General features: G+C 45.5%; 1 protein-coding gene across 5 annotated transcripts in view; it reads left to right on the top strand.

Moving 5' to 3' along the window:
- The first annotated feature begins 1,563 nt into the window (after positions 1-1,563).
- Positions 1,564-22,259, top strand: part of EIF4B (eukaryotic translation initiation factor 4B) — a 36,740-nt gene continuing 16,044 nt past the window's right edge. For 2 of the 5 annotated variants that reach the window (XM_075915928.2, XM_025182527.3), the window contains exons 1-3: positions 6,987-7,126; positions 10,755-10,895; positions 11,858-12,066. In XM_075915928.2, coding sequence (XP_075772043.1) covers positions 7,108-7,126; positions 10,755-10,895; positions 11,858-12,066 — 369 coding nt within the window. In that variant the 5' untranslated portion in view covers positions 6,987-7,107. Of the gene's footprint in view, positions 1,721-6,986; positions 7,127-10,754; positions 10,896-11,857; positions 12,067-22,259 lie in introns of those variants that run through there. The other 3 variants (XM_075915929.2, XM_075915930.2, XM_075915927.2) reach the window with 3 other exon arrangements.

The following is a 22,259-nucleotide window of genomic DNA, read 5'->3' as shown; positions in this document are numbered from 1 at the left end:
TGTTTAAAAAAGGCCTCATCCACCTCTTCCACCTGGCTAGGTGGCCTGTAGTAGACTCCTAGCATGATATCACCCTCGTTTTTTACCCCTTTTAGCTTAACCCAGAGACTCTCTACACAGCTATCTCCTACGTTCATCTCCACTTCAGTCCAATATGTTGCACTCTAATTTGCATTTCCTCTTCCTTTCTGAACTCTGGTCATCTGAAGAAGTGGGCTGCGCCCACGAAAGCTCATGATACCGTCTACATGTTTTGTTAGTCTATAAAGTGCTACCAGAGCATTTGTTGTTTTTAAGTTTACCCTGTACAGACCAACTCGCTACCCCCTGAAGCTTCTTATCCTGATGTAAGCATGGTTTTCTTTGCTTTAGCTTCAATCCTATCCCATGTGGTATAAATTAGACAGAAAAGCCCACTCATAGGTGAATAAGAGTGTCCACATAAGAGGAGGTGATTGATGACAGTGCAGTATGATTGAACAGTATAATAGGAAAAACTTTCCTGTGTAGACAAAGCCATGGCTAGTTACAGAGCACCAGTGAACAGCTGGAAATAAACATGTTCCTTGCTCCTCTCAGTCAGCCCTCACCACACTGTGCCCATAAACGGCCAAGTACCCCAGAGGTGGCAGCTCTGCAGTGTCCTGGAGATGTGGAGCATGATCCGCCTGTGGTCTTTCAGGAGGGCTCAGCACTCTGAACACACTGCACCTCACATGCCACCCTAATCTCTCTGTCGTCCGGTCCCTCCCGGAATTCTCCCCACCCACACTCTCTGCCCTCCCGGGAACTCTCCCCACCCCCACTTTCTGCCCCTTGGGAACTCTCCCCACCCCCACTCTCTGTCCCCTTCCTCCGGGAACTCTCCCCACCCCCACTCTCTGCCCTCGGGGAACTCTCCCCACCCCCACTCTCTGTCCCCTTCCTCCGGGAACTCTCCCCAGCCCCACTCTCTGCCCCCCCCTCCCCCAGGGGAACTCTCCCCAGCCCCACTCTCTGCCCTCCCGGGGAACTCTCCCCAACTCCACTCTCTGCCTCCCACCCCCCGCTGGGAACTCTCCGCCCCTTGGGAACTCTCCCCACCCCCACTCTCTGTCCCCTTCCTCCGGGAACTCTCCCCAGCCCCACTCTCTGCCCCCTCGGGGAACTCTCCCCAGCCCCACTCTCTGCCCTCCCGGGGAACTCTCCCCACCCCCACTCTCTGCCCCCCCCCCCCCCGGGGAACTCTCCCCACCCCCACTCTCTGCCCCTTGGGAACTCTCCCCAGCCCCACTCTCTGCCCCCCCCCCCCCCGGGAACTCCCCCCACCCCCACTCTCTGCCCTCCCGGGAACTCTCCCCAGCCCCACTCTCTGCCCCCCCCCCCCCCCCCCCCGGGAACTCTCCCCACTCCCCCCCATTCACTACTGCCCCGATAGCCGAGGGCGGGGCTCATGGTTGCCCGGGGGGCCGAATACTACAGACAGCCCCCCAAGCCGGGCAATTCCAGCCCCTTCTTGGCATCAGCAAATCGAGAGCGTGCGGCGATGCTCAGCGAAGAATACTTCTCCCGCCCGCGACCCGCGGCTTTAACCGCAGCGCCTGGAACCGCAGAAACAACCAGGCTACCTCCTCCGGGGCCCCGCCCGTTCGGAAGGAGGGCTTTGGCCTCGCTATAGTCACGTGACGGCCCCATCCGGGTCCTTTGCCTTCTCTCCCTCTGCCCAACATGGCGGCTTCAGGTGAGTGGTGCTCGGCGGCCTGCGGGCCCTTGAAGCCTGAGCCGGGCCTGGATCCCTTCTCCGGCCCTGGAGCTCCACCCGCTTCCTCGGCCCGGGCCGCCCCTCGCCCTTTCTGGCCCGGGGAAGACGGGGGGAGCACGCGCCTGTCTCCTCCCATGAGGGATCGCGCGCGCGCGCGCGCCACCCACCTCTCCCCTCAGGTTTCTCCAGCGCGCGCAGCGTCCCCCCAGCCATTCGAGGCAGGAGCGCGCGCCGTGGCTCGGAACGTTCCATCCCGCAACGCGCGCGCCATCCTGCCGTGAGTGGGGTGGGGTGGGAGAGTTGCGGGGGGGTGGCTCGCGCCGGCGGTGATTGACGGGAAAGGGAGGGAGGAGGGGAGCCAGATGGAACCTTCAACCGCGCGTCTGCGCAAGCGCGGGGATTGGCTGGGGGTGGGAGCGGACTCGGAGAGAGGAAGAAGGAGCCTGAGTGGCACCCACGTGGGGGCGCGTGGAACAGGGGTCTCCGGAGTAAGAGGCCTGTTTCCTCAGCGCGCCACGTGGGAGTCCCCTCTGCTGCGTCATTGCCCGAACGGGCGGGCTGTCCCTTATTCCCCCGTATATCTGCGGCCTGCGCCCAGGGCTGAGTGTCGTCATCCCTGCCCCCGAGGATGCCGTAGGGAGGGAGAGGCAGCCCTGCCTGCGGGAGGCATGGTTTGTATCTCTGCTCTGCCGCTCTCCTGGGAGCTGGCACCCCCCAAGAACACGTCTTTGCCCCCACACCGTTTGGCGCCCTCCCGTTACAGCACACTTCCTTTTGCTCTGTACAGTTCTCCTTCTGCCTGCCCTCAGCAGGAATTGCTTGCTGTCCCAGCTCTCTTGCCCACCTTCCCTTGAGTAGCCGGGATGCAGTGCCCTTCCACTGCAGGAAATGGGGGGTTGGGCCCTGCTGTACTGCCTCTTCGCTCCAGGAAAATGGGATTGAAATTGGCTCCTTTATCTCAGAAGTACATGGCTCCCCTCCCTTTCCAGGTTTGCAGTCTGCTTTGTATTTCTTGGAGCGTAAGGACAGGATGGAATCCCTGAAAGGTTGAGGAAGGCATTCCAGCAATTTTTTCCCCTTCAGAATAAGATGTGAGAGTTGATCTAAACTGTAAGGGCTTTCTCTGCTTTTGAGATTGAATCACCTCTCTGGATGATAAACAGTCTCTGCCTTAGCTGAATTTCTGTTACTCTCTTACTCTGGGCTGTGACTTTTATATGCCTTTGAAATGCGCCAGACTGCACCATCATCTGCAGGTGTTATCCAAAAAATAACCTGGAAGATTGCATACCCTTCACTCTCCTAATAGGGCTCTTCTTTCTAACCATATGAACCCAACACCCCAGGCACTTTATTGCAAGTGATCCCTTTGAAGCAACTCTTCAGCAAAGACTGTTCCTTCTTAAAAACCTGGAGCTAAAGGCCTATTTGTTTGGGTATGGAAAGCTCCTTTATTTAAGTCTTGTCATGTCTTGAGCAATGAAATTCCCATTAATTTTTGTGCAGAATAGCTTTACTCGGTTGGACTCTTCCTGGCACCCAGCTAGTATTGCTTCATTAAGAACTGTAGCATCTGTAGCTATTGTGTTTAGGGTTGTACTGAAGCTTTTAAAATAAACTCTGACTTCTGTCTCTTAGCTCGTTGTTTACACTTCTGATTACAAAAAGGAGTCCTGTGACACCTTAACTTAAAAGGTTTATTTGGGCATAAGCTTTCGTGGGCAAAGACAGACTTCATCAGATGCATGCTGTAAGACTCCTCATTGTTTTTGTAGATACAGACTAGTGTGGCTACACCTGTCATACTTCTGATAACAGTAACAGCAAAAGTCCTAGCTGTATCACAGGTCATTGGTGCTAATTCCTGTGCAGATCTGTGGAGAAAAGGAGGTAAAATCTGTGTTCTGCATTTTTGCATAAGTTGCTACAGTGTTTGACATTTAGAAAAGGCCAAAGCATCACTATAACTGTTCAGGCAGTTTTCTTAACTCACTTTCGCTCTGGATTGAGTACTTTTTCACCTCTTTCTAAGTTAAGTACATATAATCACATGTACCCCATATGAATTGCAGTGACTGCTCTTGCTGTCCAACTGAAATGTCAAGGGATATGCATCAGGACAGCAATTAAGGAAAACTGAAAACTTTTGAATTTGCAAATGCCATTTTGAGTTCCATCAGAAGAACTGTATGGTCCCATATTTCACAGCAGAATGTTTGAGGCAGACATACCTGCCTTTTCCCTATGGCTACGTCTACACTGGCCCCTTTTCCGGAAGGGGCATGTTAATTTCAGCGATCGCAATAGGGAAATCCGCGGGGGATTTAAATATCCCCCGCGGCATTTAAATAAAAATGTCCACCGCTTTTTTCCGGCTTTTAGAAAAGCTGGAAAAGAGCGTCTACACTGGCCCCGATCCTCCGGAAAAAGCGCCCTTTTCCGGAGGATCTTATTCCTACTTCAAAGTAGGAATAAGATCCTCTGGAAAAGGGCGCTTTTTCCGGAGGATCGGGGCCAGTGTAGACGCTCTTTTCCGGCCTTTCCCTATTGCGATCGCTGAAATTAACATGCCCCTTCCGGAAAAGGGGCCAGTGTAGACGTAGCCTCCGTGTTTGCACAAGCATGTCTGTAGCTGGCTAGAACCTGAGCCCATGATGTGGTGATGCAGCCCAAAAACAGAATAATTTTTTGGAGTTTAAGGATAAGGGACAGTGGTTGATGAAACACAGATTTCTTGGAGCTACATTATATACAATACAGTATACTAATTCCTTAGTTTCACACTTGCCTGGGTAACTTTTAATGGGATAAGTTTAAGAAAGACTACCATTTCATCATATCAAAAGTTAAGCAATTAGGTTTTATGCCTAGGCTGATCAGATTTCCCAATGGTTTTACAAAGCTGCATTAATAAAAGTTAATGCTCTGTACTTTAAAATGTAGACTTTGTAGCAACTGTCTGTACATATCTGAATGGCTGATAATATTTCAATAAGCTACATTTGAGTCTAGTAGTGGCATTTGATTTTTGTTTGTATATAGCAGCTGGGGAAACTCCAATTCCAGTTGTAGATGTTAAGAAAATGTTCTTGAAGGGCTTGGCACTCCCAGGTATAACTGGTAGCTTCTGCTCATATTAAGGAGGCAGCTGGTGCTGGCTGTTGGTAATTCATAAATGGCAAGAAAGAGCTTCTTTTGTCCAACTGGCTTTCCCTACATTGTTCTGTCAGCCATATGAGGTTTCCACAGGTTCAGTGATGCATAAGCAGCACTGTGTTCAACTACAGAAGTTGCTTCATACTGTTAGCTCCTGCCTGTGACTTGTCAGCCATTTGATGAAATTGAGCCAACAGCCAGCCTGCAGGTTTTATGAATGCAGCGTCTGCTCTAGTTAGCAGTGTTTTTGCTGTCATTTAGTAACCAATCATTGACAGCAAGTAAATATTCTTGGGTGGTGGGAATGTACATGAAACACACCTTCAGCCACCTTCTTTCTGAACAACACTTGCCAGCAGGAGGGCGCTTAAACGACATTTTTCAAGGCAGTGACTGCAGTGTGTTGCTGATGATGATCTGCTAGTTCTTTGTGTGATGCCATGAGATTACCCCTGGCAAACTGAACTTCAACCCTCATAAAGGAGTAATCCTATTTTAATTCTTAACCCTTGTACATTCCAATGTCATAGCAATTAGTTCTTAAAGGTTAGCTAGATTCTCTGATTGTCCCCATTTGCAAGAACTCTTCCAACCTCTGCTTGCTGTGCTCAGCAGTAGCATTCCCATTCATGATAAAAACATGAATCCTGAGCATTTTGCAGAAAGGGGAGTCTGTGGAGTCTTCTCAATTTCTTCTACATCAGGAGGGTCCCCTTATACATCATGAGACCTTTACTCCTGAGGTTTTCTGGAGGGTTTCAAAGCTGCACAAGTAGCATATAGATTTTGTATCACCACCTTTAAAATAATTACTTTTTGTAAACTGAGTGGTTTATACAGTGTCTGAACTTCTAAAGCTCCCCTAGGGCAGACAATTCTCATTTTGATTTAATTCTCTGTGGTGTTGTTTTAATCACTGATGAAGCCATAGTTGACGTAGTGCTTAGAAGTCTTGTTACAGTACTGAATTAAATGTGTGACAAGAATTGAAAAGGTAGAGCAGAAGGCAACCAGAATGAAAAGAGATTTGAAAAGGTAAGTTTTCAGTAAAATGGAATTCTGGCCGTATCACTTGAGTAACCAGAGAAGAAAGAAGCAATAATCTGTCTTTGTACTCAAATAATTCCAGCAAATTGTATGGACTCTCCACTAAGCATTTTTCTGACACATTTTAGGTAAAGGGCATTATTCCTTAAATAGCTGTTCTAGGTAGAATGCAAAATGGGGTGTCCCTGTGATCAAATGTTAGCTACAAGTCTTGTTCTTGTTCAGTGTAGGCTGTGTAGATTCCTCTGACTTCTCTGGAAGATTGAGGGTATGTCTACGCTAGAAATGCCAGAGTGGTGCAGCTGCAATGGCATAGAGCAGATTCTACTGCAACAGAAAAAACCTATCCATTGCAGTTGTAAATCCACCTGTTCCTGAAGGAAGAATTCCTCTGCCAGCCTAGTGGTATCTACACCTGGACTGAGGCTGACTAAATTACATCGCACAAGGCCTGAAATTTCATAGCCCTGAGTGATGTAGTTAAGCCAATCTAACTTGTAGTATTGACCAGCCCTGAGTGCTATTGAGGGGCTCTGGAAAAGACAGTATGGCTTAGTGGGGCTCAGCTGGGACTTTGAGTATGAGTTTCATTCATGGCTGTGACCTTGGGGAAGTTGCTTTCTCTATCAGTTTCCTCACCTGTAAAATTGGAATGATGATACTGACTTCCTTTATAAAGAGCTTTGAGATCTACTGATAGAAAGCATGGGGTAAGCTCTCTGCCAGGAGGCTAGTAATTACAGAACAAACTTTATGGATGGTGGAGCAAAATGGGGAATAGAAGATCTATCATCTTTGTTATAGTCCTCGCATCTCAAAATTCTTCCTGACTCTAGGAACTGAGTCTGACAGCCCTACAGTCTTATTAACTGGAGCTCCTTGGAACTCAACCTGAAGGATTTTTGTTGCTTTCTGTTCCCATCTTGCTTGAGGTCAAAACTGCTTCAAGAATTTTTTTTCTCCTCTTCCTAGCCATGAAGCCAAATCTGTGATTTCACAGTTGCTTCCATGGCAACAGAATGAGGTAGTTAATAATAATAAAAAAGGACCATGGGGCTTTGCTCCAGGATTTAGACTCTAGGGTGGGCAGGGGGTAGGAAAGTGAGAAGGACAGCAGTTCAAACAAATGCCATGTATCTTTGTTCAGGATCTGCCCAGTTACAATGCAGGCAGCAGAAGAAAGTAAGTAAACTTATTTGAAGCTGCTGCTTCATACTGAGCTGCCTGGGAGGGTGTGAGAAGTGCCTTGTTGTCAAACTTAATTTCTGAAGAAAATATGCTGCTGTGAGCAGTGTAGTCTTTTAATGTTGTGAGAAGCTCTCAATGAGCTACTGCTCGAGGAAGGGGAGAAAACTTAGGTAGTGCTGAATTCCTTTAGTATGCCATTAGGAGAAGCTGAGCAGATTACAGAGAAATAGATTTCTTGGGAGCTACTGGAGGAGAAAGTCATGCCAAGACCTATTCCCATTAGAAAATACCAAGCAATCTTCAACCCTGGGCAGAACAGACAGAAGGAGATGGGAGCAGAATGAAGGGGAAGGAATAGAAACAGAGCAAGTACCCCCCACCCCCTTTGTGTGATGCTGATTGCAATAGCCTACCCTGGATCTTGTGAAGTGCCATTGATATCCCTGTGGCCCTAACTTTATGGTCACATTACCCTCTCACCAATGTTACACCATTCCAACTCAATGACATTCCTTCCTAACACTTGACTGAAGGAGTAATCTAGCCCACTTAGTACAGATACCTTGTGTGCCTGCCTGTGAAGATGGGGCCCAATGGCATCCTTGTACCCCAGGCTCTGTAAGGCATGCAGAAGGGTCACTAAAGGCTGAAGATCAAAGACAGAACATCCTCAGGGAGCTAATAGAAACCAAAGGAGAGCAGCCATGGATTCTGCAGTAACAGTACTTCTGTCATCCCACATTGCTAAGTTTATTAATGCTGAAAATCTCTTCTGCCTACTGTGTAGATTTAAGCCAGCCATGATATGGAAACTCTATTAAAGGGCCATTCTTCAAGATGCTGAATGTACACTGAACATGGGTAATCTTGATCATGTGACATCTTTACTAACTCCATGAAAGGCATTGGTGATTTGGAAAGCTTTGTATCAGCGTAAGAAGTACTATAGTAATACCTACTGTGACCACCTAAGGGAGTTCTAAATTGACTGGTGGGGTGAGAGATGTCTAATGGTCTGGGCAGTAGAGTGCCCTGTTGTCATGTGGCAGTAATCGTTGTGACTTGCCCATGTTCAGAGTCTGCATTCTTTTGCACAGTTGGCAGCATGGTGGATGGGAGGCTGTGAAATTAATTGCTGCCAGGTTATTGGTCTGTAGGAGCTGAACTGTTGCTATCTTTCTTGTGATGGCAGCAGTTAACTGCAGACTAGTCAACTTTCCAATCTTGTGCTCTCCCCCCCCCTCCCCCCCCAGATGGTTAGAGAAGCAGCTGATAAGGTCTCTTTTGGTTGCATGTGATTATACTGTTCTGACAGCCCCACAGCAAGAAGTCTTCCAGTTTGTTTACTGAAGTTTAAACTAAAGGGAAGGTTTCTAGGAATGTCAAATTAGATTCAGAGCAAGCAAAAAAAAAATTACTGGACAAAAAGAATTGGCCTTGACTGTTGCGTTCTTAACTGTTCTGTACCTCTCCTGGATGTTGCTAGAAGATGCTTAGAATGAAGATCCTGTGGAGAGTATAGCTTAACATTTCTGTCATCAAGTCTGGGCTGTGTCTTTTCTGTAGGTATGCTTTGTTTCCCAGGGTATTTAGGTGTCCTATAGTACACAATGGCCCAGGTGTTGCAGCAGAGGGCTAAAATACAGGGGTGACCCTTCTTGCTATGCTACCGTCTGGATTGAGACCAATGGGGAATATAGGAATACAGAGTAAATCAGGTATGCTAAAGAGTGGGAAATAGGGTTGGGTGACAGGGGAAGGTATTATTAGACATTCAGTGTACAGCCAGAACGACTAGTGAGTCGTTCCCTGCTTGTTCTAAAGAGAATGCTAGACAAGAGCTGGCTTACTTGCAGTTGCGGAACAGATTTGAAAGCAAGTAAGATTTGTTCATGAAATGCATTTATTGAAAGGTACTGGTTGTCACAATACAGAGATCACTTCGTTCCTCTACGAGAATGTTGATAAGTGATCTGCATGAAATTCAGCAACATTTCTACAACCAGTACTAAAGATAAGGGCATACATTTTCAAAAGCCATCAATAGCTTTGGATGTTGAGCTTGAGATATTTGGAGGGGCCTGACTTTCAAAGATGTTTGGCATCCTTCTGCTAAAAATTGGGAACCTGTAAAATGTCTCAAGTTCAGCCCTCAAAATCACTAGGTGTTTCTGAAAACTGAGGCTAAAAGTTTATTAGAATTCCAGGTTTTAAAATGTCCAGTTCCGGGTAACTGTCTTCCATGGTTGGTCTTGGACCTAAAGTGGTATTTTGAAAGTTTAAGGAAATTGCTTACTAGTTTAGAGTCATATGCTGGTGAAAATGTTTTGGTTTTTTGCAACCACAGAAAAAATCTTTCCAGGTGGGTTAATATGTGAATGTGCGTATGGGTCAGTAAGGAATTATATCCTTACTTTTCAGATGCATAGCACAAATTTTCACTACATGTGTGTTGCTGTGTTAATTACCAACTAATACAAACTTGATCTCAGTATTACCGGTGTGTGGTTGTATGGTGATGTTTTATTGTACGTTTCCATAGTTCTGTGCATGTGGAAGTACCTGATTAGTGTTAGTCTCTTCTTCTTAATGTAAACAAAATAGAAGTTGTAGAGAGTGTACAGTTTTAAAACACAAGAAATGTAATCTGGACATTTTGCGGTTGACATCAAAGGCATTTGTCAACCTCCCAGGTATGCCTCCTGGGATGAGGCATACCTCGGAGGTCGACAAATGCCTTTGATGTCAACCGCGGAGTGTCCAGACTACCGCGCTGAGCCAACAAACAGCTGATCGGCTCAGTGCGGCTGCCATGTAAATTTAAATGAAGCGGCGATTATTTAAATCGCTGCTTCATTTTCCTATGCTGGGTAGTCTAATCTACATGCCTCTGTCGCCAGAGGCATGTAGTCTAGACGTACCCTAGGAGGGTGGTGAAGCACTGGAATGGGTTACCTAGGGAAGTAGTGGAGTCTCTACACCCTAGAGGTATTTAAGTCTCGGCTTGACAAAGCCCTGGCTGGGTTGATTTAGTTGGGATTGGTCCTGCCTAGAGTAGGGGGCTGGACTTGATGACCTTCTGAGGTCTCTTCCAGCTCTATGGTTCTATGATCTTAGCATTTTTAAATGCATTTCTCCTCACAGCCTCTGTGAGGCAAGGCATTGCTGTTGCCATGTTTTACAGAGGGTGTGAATCTCTTCATCTGGTCCCATATCAGCAGTGCGGTTATGTCACTGTAGCACAGTGGTGCTCAACTTTTTTTGATTCATGACCCCCAGCACTGGGAATATTTTGTTGCGGCCCCTTTCATTGAAAATGCTGGTCCACTCTCCTGCCACTCCCCCCCCCCCCCCCCCCAGAACAAAATGGTGGCTGGCCTAGCGCTGCAGCCCACCAGGAAGACATCTGCCCCCCACGGGTTGCACACCGCTGTTATAGTAGACTCTCCAAGAGGCAGTAGTACATTGACAGAAAGAAATACTTTTGCCTGTTCCTCCTGATCATGTAGGATGCCTGCCTCCATAGGCATTATATGAAGGGCAGTAACTCTTCCATTCCCTGCATTTATTGGAATTAATTGTGCCCCAGTGTTACTTATCTGTGTCTCCTTCACCTCTTTAGCAGCTAAGAAGAAGAACAAGAAGGGGAAAACCCTTACTCTGACGGACTTTCTGGCAGAAGATGGTGGCAGTGGTGGTGGAAGCACCTTTATTCCGAAACCAGTCAGCTGGGCCGACGAGACAGATGACCTGGAAGGAGATGGTAATTTGCTGCTAGCATTCCATCTCTTGTTGGATAATCTGTACCCTGTTGTGTTATGTTCCCAACAACTGTCTGGGTAGTTGAAGTCTCCCATCACCAAGTCCTGTGCTTTGAATGTTTTTGTTAGGTTTTGTTTTTTTAATGAAAAGCTTCATCTACTTCCTCTTCCCGATTAGGTAGTCTGTAGTAGACCCTACCATGCCATCACTCTTGGGTTTTTTCCCTTTTTATCCTTACCCAGAGATTTTCAACAGGTCTCTCACCGATTTCCATCTCAAACTTAGTTTAAATGTATACATTTTAAATATGTAAGGCAACACCTCCTTTTTTTCCTTTACTGTCCTTCCTGAGCAAGCTGTACCCCTCTATACTAATATTCCAGTCATGTGTATTAGCCCACCAAGTCTGCGATGCCAATGTGTTATAAGTGTGTTTATTTACTAGCATTATGAGTTCTTCCTGCTTATTCCCCACACTTCTTGAATTAGTATACAGACATCTAAGATTTAATTTTTTTTCCCCTCCTAGTTCTGTCTCTTATCCTTGCTATTACAGCTCATGCTGCCCCCAATTTCTGACCCTTCTCCAAGGTCTCCTATTAGCTTTGGTCACCTGGTTTCCCGTCAAACCTAGTTTAAAGCCATCCTGACTAGGTTAGCCAGTGTGTATCAAAATAAGCTCTTACCCTTCTTCGATAGGTGCACCCTATCTTTGTTTAGCAGTCCTTCTTTTGTTATGTGCTATAGAATGTTTGGGAGAAAGGTGCCCTACAATAGACAACAGAGTTGAGTTGTGGGATTCTTTATATTACTGAACACTTTTCTTGACCATCTTTAATGCCTCTATTTTACAACTAAGGGAGCTGCAAGTAAATTCAAACAATTGCAATGAAGAGGGGATGTGAGAAGCTCTGGGGGAACTTGTACATGGTCAAGACATGCTGAACAAAATTTCTCTTCTAGTTTCCACCACTTGGCATAGTAACGATGATGATGTGTATCGAGCCCCACCAATTGACCGGTCCATCCTACCCACCGCACCTCGGGCTGCTCGGGAACCCAATATAGACAGAAGCCGTCTCCCAAAGTCACCCCCCTACACTGCCTTTCTGGGAAACTTGCCGTATGATGTAACAGAGGAGTCCATCAAGGACTTCTTCAGAGGACTCAATGTGAGTATCTGTTGCGCATAATTTTAAGCTTTGGTGACATGGGGGCCACATAGCAGCAGTTGGCAGGCTGAATGTAACTTACGGCTTGTGGGATTCTCTCATCTGTTAAGCTCTCAGCCCTCCTGAAGAAGCTCATGATATTGTGCCAATTCTGTGACTGAAATGACTTGTCCCACATCACCCAAAAAGTGAATGGAGCTGGGAGTAAAGCCTATGATTTTCCTTGTAGGATCCCACTTCTTCATGGTTTGTGCCCTTGGTGCTCAGTCCTGTTACATTCTGAGGCCGTCTATATGTAAAATCCAGCTCAAGGAGATACACCCATGGTTGAGGTTGCATGCTAAAAAAATAGTGGAGATGTATGTAGCAGGAAAAGCTACCCACCCTAAGTGTATGCTTGTCTATCAGACATTACTCTGAGGTGCCTAGCCCTTCCCGCTGCTGCTGCGTAGCTAACAAACTTGATCAGAGCTAATGTGCTTGCATCTCCCTGACCTGGGAATTGCACTTCCAGTTCAAAGGATAGACATACCCAGTGCCTTTTTGGTGATGGTACTGCCCGGTACTCAGTACCAGCACCTCCATACGCAGTACCAGTACCTCCAGTCAGAACTTAACAACTTTTCCACTGGAGTACCAGCACTCTTTTTTAAACCAAAAAAAGCACTGGGACCCACTAAAGAGAATAAAGGTGTTCATTGCAAGCCATTCGTGGCTAAGAGCAGTTGAGACCACTTGTTCTAGCTTCTGCAAGCTGACTTCTAACAAGGCAAATATCTTTTTTTGAAGGTTTATTGCCTGAGCCCAGCATTACTATCTCCTGGCATTCTTATAGACTGTTTTGGGTTGTGTGTAGTCTGGTACTCAGAGTTCTCTTATTCCAGGGCTACTCAACACACAGGCCACATGTGGCCCGCGGTGCAGTTTGGGTTCACATGGGGTTTAACATACGGCCTGCGGGTGGGATCCTTTGAACATGGCCTCCACTGGGAACAGGTTCCATAATGGCGTGGTGTTTCCCAGGTAGGGTGAGCATTGAAAGACGCAAGTGGAAGGACTGGTTGAAACAGATGAGTACAAGGTGTCGGTGTTTCTAGCCCCATGGAGGAGCTTTTGGGAGTGCCGGGGTATTGTGGGAAGTGCTGGCTGCTTAGCTTTTTGGGCAGAACCTGAGAGGTGCTGACTGGCTCTCACTGGTTACATTTTGGCCCAGCGTGTGGCTGGGCAGCCCTGCTTCCCTTCTTCACGGAGCAACGGACTCTTGTGTGGAGATGTCAGCCCTGCTGGGAATCCAGAATGGGGATCCCGGGCAACTGTCCTTTTTTGCCTCTTGTGTCCGGCCTGACTTGCCCAGCTCCCCACCTGCCGCAGGTTTGGAGTGCTCTGGCTTGGAAACTTTTTTTTTTTTAACAGTAAAATCACTCCAAGAAACACACAGCCTGAAACTTCAAGCTGAACACCCAAAAAATTGGTATACAATTTTTTTTTAATAAGGCGCATTTAAAACGGCAGCAAAGAAGAGATGCTTGTTGGATGAACACAGGGTTTTCAACCCTGTTTGGGAGATGAAAAACCAATGTGCCATCTTTGTCAAAAGATTATCGCTGTGTTAAAACAAACCTGCAACAATGCCATGAATCTTGTCACCCTGAGTTCAAAGACTTGTATCTACCTGACAGCAATTTAAGAGAAACTAAGATACATTCCGTACTGGAAGTTTACTGTGGTCAACAAGATGTGTTCTGTTTGCCCTATAAAAACAGCAATGCTGTTACAGCCTCCTTCAAAATGGATTGGCATATAGCTAAATCGAAAAGACCTTTTACTGAAGGTGAATTGATGAAGCAGTGCTTCTTGGACTGAAGTGAATCACTTTTTGCAGAGTTAAAAACAGAGGATATAGTTAAATATCAAAACTGCAAGTGTCTGATTCAACTATAGTAAGACTAGCTGAAAGCATTTCAGGCAATCTGTTTTTGAAAGCACTGAGTATCTCAGTCTAGCAGTGGACGAATCTACTGATCATTCAGACATCTCAGCTCATAATCTGGGTGCGTTTTTTCAATTGCAAAAACTGTCGAAGAAATTCTTACTTTGCTACCTTTGATGGGTCAAACTAGGAGAGAGAACATTTATTTTGCGCTGCTGGCATTTTTTTGAAGGACCAGGAAATGTATTGATTCAAAGAATTTTATTTTGGTAACAACTGTTGGCGATCCCTCCATGGTTGGAAAAGAGAAGGGGCTAATTTCTTTGCTGAAGAAAAATCCACAGTTTCTAGATTTCTTTTCATACCATTGCATTCTGCACCAGTTATGCAGCAAACTGAAGAGAGGATTTCTCAAGAGCACAATGGATAGTGTCTCAAAAATCATCAACTTCGTTGCTGCAAATGCCTTGAAACAGACAATTTCGAGCTTTGGTTGTGGAGTACAAAACACAGTATAGTGACTTGCCAATGCTTGCAGAAGTTAGATGACTGAGTCGAGGCAAAGAGTTAGATCTGTTTATGGATCTACTGCCTGCTGTATGAGTGTTTTTTGGAGGCAAAGGTTCCCCGGGATTTACTGTTGTGTTTAGACAGAGACATTCCTGCTAAACGTGGCTTTTCTCCTTGATATGACACGCCACTTAAATGCACTCAATCTTAAACTTCAAGGCAAAAAAAAACCCCTGCCTTCTCTGATGTGAGGTTTCTGCGTTTTGAAACAAAACTGGCCCTTTTTGCAGATGTGCTTCATGAAAGAGACTTAACTCACTCAACTCGCAAGTGACACAGCTGAGTGAACATGCTGATTTTTTTTTTTTCCAGCATACATCCAGAGCTGAAAACTGAATACTCTTCTCATTTTCTAGATGTCAAATCCCTGAAGTCAGTTCTTGCATTGACTGATAATTCATTTTCAGTTGAGGTAAAGGCAGTTTCACCTTCAGCAGTGACATTTGGTCTTGAGGGCCACATTTAAAGGAGAGATGATAGAATACTATTGTTTTGCAGTTCTATAAGCTAGGCATAAGGAAGAGGACACTGAAACATTTTGGATGACCTATAAGGATGTTAAAATGCAGTTAATTGACTAATCGATAGGCACTTCTGCATTCCTCTTTTGAAATGTACAAGAGCCCCCATTGGGTCTCTTGTACATTTCAAAGGACGAATGGGGAACACTATGTACAGCCTGGGGCCAGCGGGAAGTTCTGCTGACTCTGGGCTGCATGTGGTGTGCCTGCTTTGAAATTCACAAGAGTCCCCAGCTGATCCCGGGTTCTAGGGAAATGCTGGGGGGAGCCTGGGATCAGCTGGAACTCCCCAGCTGACTCAGGGCTCCACGGCTGCCCCTTTGAATCACTGCAGAGGTGGTGTTTTAAAGGGACAGCCCGCCGCACAGCTGATAATATAATGGTCTTCTGTTGATATGTGTTTTAGTAGTTAAATTCCTGGACTTTCATTGCTCATTAAAAGTGCTCTCATATGGGTGGAAATCGGGTCAATATTGCATTTTATTAGTATCAGCAGAACGGATTTAAATGGGGCCTGTGTGTTGTATAGTCTTTCCTTAATCTGTGTATTCATGCCCGTCAGTGTGAAAGAAGCTATTTGCATATATATCTGCATATATATGCAACCACATTTAAGTTGAGGCCCTCGGCATGTGCTGTCAGTATCATTTTGGCTCCCGGGGCTTCCAAAGTTGAGTAGCCCTGTCTTATTCTGTAATTGTCAGATCAGAGTCTTGATATTTTCTCCCACTCCCTGGTGTGAATGCTCTAGCTCAGGTGGCCAATCAGTTAGAGACTAAGAGCCAAAATAGCTGTGGATAGTAGTGCAAAGAGCTACATATTATATATTTTTATATATCTATAACTCTAATGCACCCCCAGCCCTCTCCTGCTCCAACCCAATGCACCCACCCCTCCCCCAGAGCCAGGCAGTACCAGATTCTTTTATTAACACCCTGGGTCTCACCAGAGCTGCTGCCTCAGCCACGCACTTTTTCTCTCCAGGTCCTGGGGTGCGTACGCAGAGTGGCCGTCAACTGTCTAGGCATGTGGCTCTGAAAGAGTTGACTGTTCCCTTGAAGGCAGGTACCACTGCCCCTCCCTGAATCCCAGACATTTTTTGTGTTTTTTAAAAAAGCCGGCTGGACGGCAGTTTAACACGGGAAAACTGGGACATGTCCAGGAGAAACCAGAGGTATTGTAATCCTAATAAGAGCCACATTTCTATGAGCAAAGAGTCGCGTGGAGCTCAGAGCTGCGGGTAGGCCACCCCTGCTCTAGCTGGCTCGGACAGATCACTTTTTTCACTTGTAAACTGCTGACTACACTGATTCTGTGCAGTAAGCATTAGAGCTGGGGAAAGATTCAATTTCTCCAAGATGCTTTTTTTAGCCAGTAACAGACTCCCTTCTTGGTTGTGGGCTACGCATGGGTGTCTCACTCAGGCTGGGATTTCTTTGCTGCTTCCCAGCAGAATGATGCAGTTGTTGTTCCCACTGCTTCTCCACAGCAAAGGCCACTGAGCAGGAGAACTGACTTCTGAAAGAGCAGTTCATCTCATGCATCATGAGTGTTCTGTCCTCCTCTTGTCTTTAGACCAAGTAGGGAGAATTCTACTTCTGTGGCTGATTTTGCAAGCTTGTCTGCCTAAAGGAGGCAGCTCCTGGTTTTGTCAGCAAAGACAGAAACTGTTTGTGTCATTCTCTTTCTGAAGATGTGATACTGTCCTCCACCAGCAGATGATCTGTATGTGTGGTGATCATGACATTAGGGTACAAAGTTGGGATTATCTTCCCCTCAACTCCTAGCTGCCAGCAGGAATACATAATATCTTTGTGACTCTGGGAATCCAGTCTTCAGATGCCCATAAAATCTCAATAGCCACAGATTTTATGTGAATGTATGCTGCGTCCCACAAATTGAACTTGAAGGAAAGTTTCTTCATGTCACCTGTTATTTGCTAGACAGGGTTTAAAGAAGGAAACTGCTTTAAAGAGGAGTGCAGGCTGCTATGAAATCTTAATACAGCCCTAATCAAGCAAGAGGCTCCAACAGTCTCCACTTGGAATAGAGGGGAATGGTGGTAGAAAGAGAAGAATTACAGGTAGGGAAATTTCCCCTTCCTGAAATAACACAAGCACCAAAGTGGTGCTGAAGATCAATGTGAAATACTGCTTGATGAGTCATTGGGTGTTGAACTGAATGTTGTCCATGTGACTGAGCTCCGCTGGTCACAGCAGAGAATTATGGCCAAAATGACATTGCTTGCATTTATTGTTCATTTTCAACTTGTATCTAGAACTTATTTCTTCTGCCTAATGCTGCAGCATCCCCTCCCTACTTGGAAGTAATAGCATGGCTGAAACTCCTGCAGCAAGCCATGAGTTGGATGGAAGCCAGAGGAGTAACTACTGAAGCTTAGGCAGTCCCTGGAATGGTATCTCCTCCATTCCCTAGTCAAACTTGCTCTCCAATGTGTTTAGCAGAGAAAGCAGGATAGGCAGTTTGCTTGTGCAGTGTCCTATGAGACAGTACAACACAGGGTCCATCTTCGTTTCCTGGCCATGTCAAATAGTAGCCTATATAGCTGCATCCAAAATGGATACTTAACTTGCAGTGAAGAAGTAATATGTCATCTCATATGCTCTCTAAGATCTACATATCTGAAAAATAAATGGGAAGAATAAGATGTCTTGTAAGTGACTAAGAGGGATTACAAGAGGATAATAGGGATTTAATCTCTGGTTGAGCTGAGAGTAGAACCTAAGAGTCCTGGGCCCATTTCTGTCCCTATCTTGCAGGGGAGTCTTGGGAAAGACTCTGCTGTGCTTTAGTTTCACCCTCTGTAAAGACTGCACTAGCTTTACATGGGAGGCAGTGGTGACTTTTTCCCTCTGAGAGGTGACACTTTGTCTGTACTATCACTTTGGTCTGTGTAAGTTTTATTGGTCAACAGACGTTTAATGGGCAACAGCGCAGGTGGGAACAGCGCTGTAAGCAGGTAAGGGCTGACATAATTGATGCTGCTTTTTGGGAGTGGTTTACTTATACCAGCTGGAGAGCTGTCTTCCTGCTGGTAAATACTGGCCACACAGGAGACCTTACAGGGCAGGGATCAGCAACCTTTCAGAGTTGCAGTGCCGAGTTTTGATTCACTCACCTCTATGTATGGGTCCGAGTGCCAGTGATACTTTCTCAAGTCAATAATAGTCCTCTTTACAACAGCTTCATTCATATATAAATAAAAATGCAGATCTTACCTTTTAGTGTGATAATTGGCTTTGCTGAGTTCTCTGATATTGGGCTTATAGTTTGACACTTTAAGCAGCACACAAGCCTGAGTGTTCAGTCTTTAACCGGCTCCAGGATGGACAAAAAAAGTCTTCATATGAGAAAATATTTGTTCAGAGGTATGTAGATCCAAAGTGAAAATGCCACTTTCTTCAAGCAGTCAAACTTCACAGACAGGGAATTCCAACAGGCGATGATAGAGACCCCATGATCTGTCTTGGGTAGCCTCAAGTGTGTGACGCCTCAAGTGTGTAAACTTTGAGGCCCACAAGTCTGACCTTTGCAATTCAGTTATCTGCATTTTGAAATCCTCAACACCCATCCTCTGAAACACTGTTGAATCCATATCACTGGCAGCAGCGTTGTCTAGTTTGATTAGAATGGAAAACATCAGGCCAAAACGTTGGAAATATTGAAATCTGACAAAATTCTGGTGTGAGTTCTTGCATGTACATTTTAATCTCTGCAACACTGACGGGGCAATGTTGCATTAGTTCTTTAAGATGTTGGAAATAGCAGCAAGTTGAGGTGTCAGTGTCCTGAGGAAAAAATGGCAAGTTTTGCAACAAATGCCTTCCGTGTTTCAAAAAGACCCAGAACACTTTGGCCTGCAGATCGAGATTGAGTTTGTTTAGATGCGCGGTGATGTCAATTAGAAACATTAGTTCTATGAGTCATTTGCCATCATCCCATTTGGGGTAGTTTCAACCTTTTTCTGACAAAAAGATCTTGTTTGTATCAAGACAGTCCACAAAGTGTCAAAACCTTCACACTGTTTAACCAATTAACATTGCTGTGAAGCGGAATGTCCTTGTGTCCACTGTTCGTTTCCTCAAGCAGGGCTTGAAACTGCCCAAGTTTCAAGGCACATTGAGCAACAAGAAAATTCACAATGTTCACCACTGTAGTCATCGCCTTATTAAGCTCAGTTAGAAATCTTGGTGCACAGATTTTCTTGGTAAATACAATGAAAATTTACTGTCAGGTGGCCAATATGTTCCTCAATTATCCTTACAAAATCCCTTCCATTTTCCAACCATAGCAGGGGCTCCATCAGTTGTCATAGAAAATATTTTTGTGATGTCAGTTCTTCTTTCCTCAAAATGATTAACAAACATCTTCACTATATCTTCCTCAGTTGTGCCGTGCATAGATTTTAGGCAGTATAGCTCTTCTCAAACTTTGTCTGAGGCCCAGTATCTCGCAAGAACTGCTAACTGTGGTACATCATTTATGTTCATGCACTCGTCAAGCATAATATTAAATACCACTGCATCTTTTAATGCCACCATCTGTTTAATTTTTTCTGCCATTTCACCTATGTGCCTCGCCACTGAACTGGCAGACAACAGCAAATCTTTTATTCTGGAGATGATTGGGTCTTTATTGGGCAAGCTATTGAACAAAATATCTGAACAACTGAGAAAAGCCTCTGTATATAATCTGTCTGTAAATGGCCTTCCATGTTTTGCAACACTGTGCAATTTTTGTAACTTCCCTCTGTGGCTTGATTTTTAATGACAGAAAAGTTTTGCTTTTGCTTTTCATACCTCGGGATGGCCTGTTTGACTTAGCCTTGTCTGCCTCATTCTTGACATTTTCAGATAAAGTATGAAAAACTTTTCATTGGACACTTGATGTGCACCAAACAACGCTTTCACAACATAGAGTACAAACAGCACAATCTTTATGTTGAATAAATCCATATTTGTCTGTCCAAGAAGGCTGAAATGAGCAAACATCTAACTTTGCTTTATTAGAAAACTGCCATTAGTTGCTGAGATTCAATTCTTCCTGCTGTCATGATATCTGTAAAAAAAAATTTTTTTTTAAATTTACTATTTTGATAGCATTGCTTTTTCTGTCCCTTCCTCTGGCTTCAGCTGCCTCAGAATAACATGAGGCTAGTGCATGTAGGGAAGCAGGAGACTGTCAAAGAGCAATCATTTTTCCAGTCCGCACTATGCATATGTAATAAGAGTTTTTTCAGGATATGCAATACATGTCCAACCCCCAGCTTAATCATAGAATCATAGAACTGGAAGAGACCTCAGAAGGTCATCAAGTCCAGCCCCCTGCTCTAGGCAGGACCAATTCCAACTAAATCAACCCAGCCAGGGCTTTGTCAAACACCTCTAGGGATGGAGACTCCACTACTTCCCTAGGGAACCCATTCCAGTGCTTCACCACCCTCCTAGTGAAATAGTTTTTCCTAATATCCAACCTGGACCTCTCCCACCACAACTTGAGACCATTGCTCCTTGTTCAACCCCTGATGGCAGCAACTTGCCTACCTGCTACTTCAACATATCCTCCCCCCGGTCCCCAGACCATCTGCCTGCTACTTCAACATTTTTTTCCTCCTTCATGGCCTCCCCTGGTCCCCAACCAGACCATGGCTTCAGCATGCTGTGGTGGCAACTCGCCCGGCTGCCATGTGTTCTAGGCCCAAATTGCTGTCTGTTCTCAATGTGGCCTTAGCCTCAGCAACAGCTGGCCTCCAATATGGCACTGGCTGCCCATAGCTTCAACACCCCCTCCCCCATCTGGTATTCAACCCACCTGCCCTCCCTTCCCAACACAACTGCGGGCCACCCCCATCAGCGGGAGTAGCCACAACACTCACCTTCCAGGAGCAGTGGGAAAGTGAGTGCTGCTGTGAAGGTGGGCGGGCTTAGATTTTTTGTGTGTATGCATCTCTGCATAGGTGCATGTTAAATGACGGTGGCACAGGCTCCCAGATGCTGGAGAAGGAAGGGTGGGGCTGAGCTCCTGCATCACATGCCAAGGAAAATTCTTGCATGCCACTTGTGGCATACATGCCAGGGGTTGCTGACCCCTGTTATAGGGATACAGTAGGCCCACAGTAGTGTGGATGTAGCCTTGTATAATCTGTTGGTAAATTCATTGGCATCATTACTCTTCAGAGTAAAGGGCTGCCTTGTTAATTTCCTGCCAAACAATCCATTGCATTCTGTTGCTTATTGCCATCTGATACTTGCCTCATTCTCTAGTTACATCCTGGTGCATTAGCAAATGGCTTGGTATTTTTGGTGGTATTGGTCCGTGAGGCTGAAAAAGAACACTGAGCTGTTGCTAATGCAGCAAAAAACTCTTGTTCTGCCTTAGCCAAACTGAACAAATTTAATAGGGCAATATTAATTGGTGGCAGAGTAGGGTAATATATATGGGATGTCAGTTTAATGACAGTCTCTAGAATTTTGCATTCCTCACTAGCTGAGCCCATATCATTCACTCAGCCACTGCCTAGCTGCTTCTGTAATTGCTTATCAGGCAGTGGCTTGTCACATGTGGCCCTTCTGAACACAGTTTGAACTCCTCCACAAGCCACTGTAATAATGTTCTGTGGCTTTGAGGTGTGTGCTAAGCTGCTTAAGCAGGAGTCATAGAATACTAGAACTGGAAGGAACTTGGAGAGGTCATTGAGTCAAGTCCCCTGCCCTCATAGAAGGACCAAACACTGTCTAGATTATCTCTGATAGATGTCTATCCAGCCTGTTCTTAAATATCTCCAGTGATGGAGATACTACAGTGTCCCCAGGCAAATTTTCCAGTGTTTAACCAGCCTGACTGTGAGGGTTTTCTTAATGTCCAACCTAAAACTCCCTTGCTGCAATTTAAACTCATTGTTTCTTGTCCTATCCTCAGAGGCCAAGAAAAAATTTTCTCCCTCCTCCTTGTAACACACTTTTCAATACTTAAAAACTGCTATTATGTCCCCTCTGTCTTCTCTTTTCTAAATTAAACAAGCTCAATTCTTTCAGTCTTCTCTCATTAGTCATGTTTTCTAGACCTTCAATCATTTTTTGTGGTCTTCTCTGGAGCATGTCCAATTTCTCCGTCTTCCTTGAAATGTGGTGCCCAGAAACTCAGAACAAGTA

This window comes from Pelodiscus sinensis, chromosome 31, assembly GCF_052426305.1.
Source record: "Pelodiscus sinensis isolate ZL-2025 chromosome 31, ASM5242630v1, whole genome shotgun sequence".
Classification (NCBI taxonomy): Eukaryota; Metazoa; Chordata; order Testudines; family Trionychidae; genus Pelodiscus; species Pelodiscus sinensis.
Note: the sequence above shows the minus strand (reverse complement) of the source record. Positions and strands in the feature narration are given on the sequence as shown.